Source organism: Benincasa hispida, chromosome 8 (assembly GCF_009727055.1).
Source record: "Benincasa hispida cultivar B227 chromosome 8, ASM972705v1, whole genome shotgun sequence".
In the NCBI taxonomy this organism is placed as follows: Eukaryota; Viridiplantae; Streptophyta; class Magnoliopsida; order Cucurbitales; family Cucurbitaceae; genus Benincasa; species Benincasa hispida.
Window position 1 is genome coordinate 31778130 of NC_052356.1, and position 6561 is coordinate 31784690.

The 6561-nt window shown below is 31.6% G+C and overlaps 1 protein-coding gene across 7 annotated transcripts in view; it reads left to right on the forward strand.

Moving 5' to 3' along the window:
• The first annotated feature begins 1101 nt into the window (after nt 1–1101).
• Nucleotides 1102–6561, forward strand: part of LOC120082741 (twinkle homolog protein, chloroplastic/mitochondrial) — a 9883-nt gene continuing 4423 nt past the window's right edge. Inside the window, exons 1-14 of one of the 7 annotated variants that reach the window (XM_039038023.1) lie at nt 1102–1402; nt 1493–1584; nt 2847–2902; nt 3015–3066; nt 3165–3269; nt 3489–3569; nt 3970–4050; nt 4249–4314; nt 4409–4525; nt 5242–5289; nt 5451–5536; nt 5780–5840; nt 6190–6239; nt 6394–6464. In XM_039038023.1, the coding sequence (XP_038893951.1) occupies nt 1210–1402; nt 1493–1584; nt 2847–2902; nt 3015–3066; nt 3165–3269; nt 3489–3569; nt 3970–4050; nt 4249–4314; nt 4409–4525; nt 5242–5289; nt 5451–5536; nt 5780–5840; nt 6190–6219 (1068 nt within the window). In that variant the 5' untranslated portion in view covers nt 1102–1209 and the 3' untranslated portion in view covers nt 6220–6239; nt 6394–6464. Of the gene's footprint in view, nt 1403–1492; nt 1585–2846; nt 2903–3014; nt 3067–3164; nt 3270–3488; nt 3570–3958; nt 4051–4248; nt 4315–4408; nt 4526–5241; nt 5290–5450; nt 5537–5779; nt 5841–6189; nt 6240–6393; nt 6485–6561 lie in introns of those variants that run through there. The other 6 variants (XR_005483261.1, XR_005483262.1, XM_039038022.1 and 3 more) reach the window with 6 other exon arrangements.

The following is a 6561-nucleotide window of genomic DNA, read 5'->3' on the forward strand; positions in this document are numbered from 1 at the left end:
GGAAGATAAATAATAATTTTTTTTTTAGAATAGATTCATCCCCAAATGAAAATTCAAGTAGTGCATGGGAGGGTCATTCACCTATTCCCAACATATGCATGCGATGAAAAGCTAGCTTTGTACTTCATTGGGACAAGTAAGAAACTGTCTCTTCTTGACGGCTAAATATGATATCCATTATCTTCATCATGTCCCTGGTCTATGATGATTTTAGATTGTATTTAGAATACATCTTCAAGTATTTAATTTAATAAATAAGTCATTTTGAAAAAATATTGGAGTGTCAACCATTTAAAATAATTTTTCGAGTGTCTTTTAATCAGTTTTTATCAAAAGTGTTTAAATAAAAATGAGTTTTTTTGAAAAATAGTTTTTTCTCAAGTCAATTCAAACAGGTCCTTAATATCTAAATTAGAATATTTGTCAGTTTCTTTCGTCGTTTGGACTCAAAGCATACTTCGATTTAGGTTAGGATTGAATCATCTTAAGTTGGGTTGTTTGAATGTCTAATGATGTATCATTTTTGTGTGGTATGACATCCGTTTCCTCTTGCTACTTCGAGACTATGTTCCTGCTTGGAGTCTACTTGTGTTAATGTGTTAGGTAGTTCTTTCTTACATGCAATGTTCGTGTTGTTTAACACAGGAAATTGTGACATAATTTCTCTTGTGATTCTCCTACATGCACAACTATCCCAAATTATCACTAGCATTAAATATTATGGACCAAACACACATATTCTTCAAATTTTGGAGACTCAAAAAGAAAATGTAGAATTTTCCCTTTTTTAAGAAAATTATTGGTTGAACAACTATAAATAAAAATATAGGGAAAAATTTCATACTATTTATAAATAGCAAAAAAAAAAATACAGGTAGACATTGGATAGAATATTAGTGATAGAAACTCATAGAAGTCTATAATTGATAAAGATGGATAAGAACTTATCCGTAGTAAAAATTGATTGAAGTCTAAAATGATTAAATTTTACTATTTTGTATAAATGGTTTGAGTTGTTTTTGTGTTTTTTGAAAATCCCCAATGACCTAAAGTATTTATGTTTTCCCGTTTGAGCCATAAATATTAAATACCCAATCTTTTCCCAACTGTCATAACTTCCAATAAACAGAGAAAAACCTTCTATGTGAAGCAGATAAGGGGCCGCTTCCACTCTGCTCTTCCATTTTTCTCTAAATCCATTGAATTCAAATGTCATCAAACACCACTTTCAATTTGAATTTGAATTTCAACTTCAACAACTTCAATCATCGCTCTCCCCCTTTTTCTCATCCGTCAAACGATTTCTCCTTCTTCTTCTCCTCTTCCCCTTCCCGCTTCCTTCGATTCTGCACTACCAGACCATCTTCCGCCGTTTCTCATGGTCCGCCGTCGCCACCACCAGGTACTCGTTTTCTCTAGAGTCTGTCGAAATTGAAAACCCCTTTTGTTTGTTTTTGGATTTTGGGGTTAATGTTTTTGGCTACCCCTAAAGTGAAGGTTCTTATGGAGAAGATGGATCTTATCGGAATCGTCTGTGATGAACATTGTACTCCTGGAAAATACTATTGCCTCTTCTGTCCCAAGGTTATCTGCTCCTCTCGTTTCTACATTTCGTTGTTTGAATGAATACATGAAAACCTAAACCCATCTTTTCATTTGAATTGTCTTTTTGTTTCTGCTTAGATTTTTTATTAGTTACATTTTTTTAGAACTAGGTTTAGTTTTCCTTTGTTCCTATATCTCAAAATATTACACTTTTAGTCTTTAATTTTTTTTTGTTTGATTTCAATTTTGTCCTTAGATTTTAAAATATTGCAAGTTTACCCTTGAATTTTGTTTCTATTTAATCCCTATATCTCAAGATTTACAATTTTAGCTTCGATTCATTTGAGTTTGACACTAATGTCTTTTAATTGATTCAAAATAATAATGAAGCAAAATTTTAAAATTAAATTTAATATTGATGAAAAATAGCGAAACTTAATTAATTGTAATTATATTAATTCTTTTAAAGTAATTAATAGATATTGATGCTAACAACTAAAAGAGAGTATTTACTGAATATTCGAGGTTAAGAACATAAACCTTAAAACCGAGGAACCAAATTGAAACAAAACGCAAATCTTAAATGTGATATTATAACATTTTGAAACCTATGGACTAAACTGAAATCAAATTCAGAAAGACAAGAATATAACATTTTAAAATCTAAGAACCAAATAGAAACTAGACCTAAAACTTAGGTGGTAAAAGGTTCCTCCCCTTTTCTAGGGCTATAACAAACATTTTAAGAGTTGGAAGAGAATTGAAAGTTTACCAAAATTGTATTTAACTCTATTTTGTATATTTCAAGAAGCTTCTAATAAGCTGCTAAAACTTTAGAAGCTTTCTCTATTTCACTCATGTACTTTAAAAAGTTTATAATATGTTCTTGAACTTCCATTTTTGTGTTTGACATGTTTCTTCATTCTACTGTTAACTTCATAAGTTTAAGCAGTCATGTCTCTACATGCATGATCCTATCCAACATCATCTCTATTCATAGTTTTTCAATAATCTAGTTAGTGACTCAGTATGTCAAGTAAGTACTAAATTGTCAAATACTAACGACATAAACTTATTAGATATAAAGTTTAAAAAAATTCAAGTACTTATTAGAATTTTTTCTGAAAGTACTAATCTACTAGGAGTGTAGGACTAAATAGACACAATTTTAAAAGACAAAGGACCTATTGAAATCTCTTAGGAGCCAAATAAACGTAACTATTGAGGTTGGGAGACCAAATTTATAAGTTAACCTTCTTTTATTACTCTCTCTCTAATTAGATCTATTCATGGTTGAACAGTGCAAGGGTGGTCGTTTTATTGAGAGGAGCTTATCTCTTCATGTGATTCCAACTGGGTAAGTAATAATATCAGCATTCTGGTTACTATTTTTTCTTTTTCTTCATTTTTATGCAGATTAATTGTGGAGTAAATTGTTAGTTACTTACATTCTGTCATTGGGAACATAGAGATTTTGCAATGTGGAGGTGTTTCCAGTCTGAGTGTGGTTGGGCAGGCCGGGTAACGTTATAATAATAATGTGTATTTGTAATATTCTCTTCAATATCATATCTAGCAATTAAGCATGAGTTGCTCAGCAAAATGATTGTTTGGTTTAGATATTTGCAGATGGCAGATTGGCATTTAATGGATTCAGCAGAACCGTGAAGACGGTTGGACGAAGTGCAAGGGAAAGTTTGGTTTTGGAGCCTCTTGGTGATGAGGTATTTCAGAATTCATTGCATTTCCATGAATAAGACATACTTACACTAATACCTCAGTATTGGTTTGATGGGTAAACTAATGCAATCTTTTGACAGAAACATAAGTTATTGGTTCAAACAAGAAATCGAGTTTGCTCTTGATTTTGATTGCTAGTGAGTTGTACAGGTTACAGAGATAGAGAATACCTGAAACTTAGTTCGAGAGTGTTTCTTTTTCAGCTAATCTCTTACTTCAACAAGAGAATGATATCCCAAGAAACCTTAGAAAGGAATGTTGTTATGCAAATAGCTGGTCGTCAGGTACCTGAAATAATGTTTTTGTGTGCATACCTTATAATTGAATATTTAGACTTGGCTTCTTGTGGATGCTATTCTGGCTAATCTCATTGTTAGTATTGACTCGATATTCTTCAATCCATATGTTATCTGTATGCCATGGTATCTTCATGAGTCATTCGCAAGGCCGATGACAGTTTATTTGTTTGAAATGTGTTGCATTCTTCTGTTTATATAATTAGGTTTTTGGTGTTTTAGAACCTCTCCTCGTTGAAGAAAGGGTCTTAGTTCTAAATTGTGGATGGATATCCTCATATTAGGGGTGAATGTTTCTCTATTGAGGCCCATCATTATAGAATAGGCATTCAATTATTCTCTTTCCCTTGTAGGTTCAACATCTGACAAGTTTAAAGGTCAATTGCAGGTTGCTATTGCATTTACTTATAGACAAAATGGACAGCTTGTCGGTTGCAAGTACCGAACCATGGACAAGAGATTTTGGCAGGTACATAATCCTTCTTCTATCAGAGTTATTTGAGAAATTGTCAGAATGTTCCAGCATCTTCCATTCTGTTCATTGGCTTATAACTTCTAAGTGTTTCTTTCTTGTGTACAGCTTATTTTTCATTTGTTGCCTTCTTTTAGCCTTTTGACGTAGAACAGATCTTTTATACTAATCTGTATGTCTGATGTCAACATTCAGGAGAAGGGCACAGAAAAGTTATTGTATGGGATTGATGACATTAATGATGCAAATGAACTCATCATTGTAATTCACATTACCTTATCCTTTAAGGTCCTATTTGATATTTGAATCGCTTTTTCCATCTGTTTTTCGTGATATTCTGTATATATTGTTCAAGGTTGAAGGTGAAATGGATAAACTTTCAGTTGAAGAAGCTGGTCTCCTCAATTGTATCAGTGTTCCTGGTGGTGCTCCAAGCAAGGTTTCAACTGATACAGTTCCATCAAATGAAAAGGTTCTATGTTGTACAATACTTCTATGCCTGTCTTGTGTGCTTTACATTCTTCCCAACTGTCTCGGTTATGCTGCTAATTATCCATTTCCATCTTCCCTTTGAAACAACTTTTAGTTGATCTTCGAAAAATTACACAATAGTCACTACAGCATCATATAAAAAACGCTCTACACCCGCTTTCATAACTAGAAACCAACTAAGAATCAGAAGTTGAGTAAATTACAATAAACCACGCAAATAGAATTTATTACATTACACGAATAATTAGACTAGATTCTAGATTGAAAATACCAATGATTGAGTCCCTATTTGGTAACCATTTGAACTTTTGTTTTTTGTTTTTGAAAATTATGTTGGTTTACTCACAAATTCGTCGACATAGTTTTCATCTTTTCTAAGTTAATGTTTGAATTCTGAGTCAAATTCAAAAATGAAAATCTCAATTTTGAAAAACCACTTTTTTTAGTTTTCAAAACTTGATTTGGTTTTCGGAAATCCTATTAATAGGTGGAAGTGTTGTTTTTATAAGCTTAATTTTAAAAAATCTAAATAGTTATCACACGAGATCAGAGAGAACTAATTTGAACTCTTAACTTTTGTGATTATGTATCGTTTTCAAATTCATTGTTTTTCATTTATATTATTGTTTAATATCTGAAAACTGTTTAATTAATATACTTCAACTTATTCTCTATGCATATTTTGGTGGGATGAAGGATACTGCATACCAATATTTATGGAGCTGCAAAGACTACTTGGATAAGGTAACATTGTGCCCGAAAATAGTAAAGAATAAAAGAGTGGTTTTTGGTCCTATTAGATAACCATTTTGCTTTTTTCTTTTAATGCTTAAAAACAATCTTGTTATGATAGTTTCTTCATTTGCCTTCCTAAGTTTGAAACACTAACAAAGTTAACCTACAAGGTTTCCCGCATTATCTTGGCTACTGATAGCGATGAACCGGGGCAAGCTTTGGCAGAAGAGCTAGCGCGTCGCCTTGGAAAACACAGGTTTCAACTCATTTGTGAACTTTCTGTTAATCTTAAAATCAAGATCAAATTTCTATATCCATCAAAATGAGCATAATTCTACTGACATCCTTCAAAGTTAGAGGTTTGGTTCTCTAAAAAAAAAAAGAAAGAAAGAAAAACTGTTAGACCCCATCACGAATGCTTCAATTTTATTTGTATATATTTTATATTTTTTCCCTTGATATAGACAAAATAACATGGCTTTGTTTTATGGATTAATAGATGTTGGCGAGTAGATTGGCCATATAAAGATGACTTCAACCGTTTTAAAGATGCCAATGAGGTTAACTTCCTCCTTTGAAAATTACCATAATTATTCATAAGGTTCTTTCACCTGCAAAAGTCACCCATGACTTGTATAATAGGAATGAATGATCAACGCAATAAAACAAATCTGGATGAACTTTTTTAGTACAATAAGGATAGGGGATTCGAATCACTGACCACTTGATCATTAATATATACTTTATGCTCAACTACATTCATTTCGATAATTAATCTTAATGATTGGGTAAATATAATAATGTCCACTTAAAACAAGTTTTCGTTCACATTTGTTTTTAGAATCTATTCGACGTTCTTTGTATTCACTTTTAAACTTTGAATCATTGGTTGTCATGTGATTCTTATAGCTATCCCTCGATGAAGCGACACAAAAGTAGAAGAAGAAGAATAAGACTATGTATTATTTAAGTGAATTCTCGTTATTATAATTTTATTCCCTTCTTTTATCATCGATTCATTGTTAATTCCAAGCTTCTTTCTTGGTTTTAGTTCATTTCGTTTTTTTTCTGTCTTATACATGATTAAATTTTATATTTATTATACATAAACAGATTCTAATGCACTTGGGGCCAGATGCTTTGAAGAACGCAATTCAAGATGCCAAATTTTATGAACTTTTTAGTTCAAATCAAATAAAAAAAGGTGTGTATTTAAATATTTCAAGACTTTTTTCCCATATATTGACGTATATTTAACCTTCATTTAAAAAAAAAAAAAAA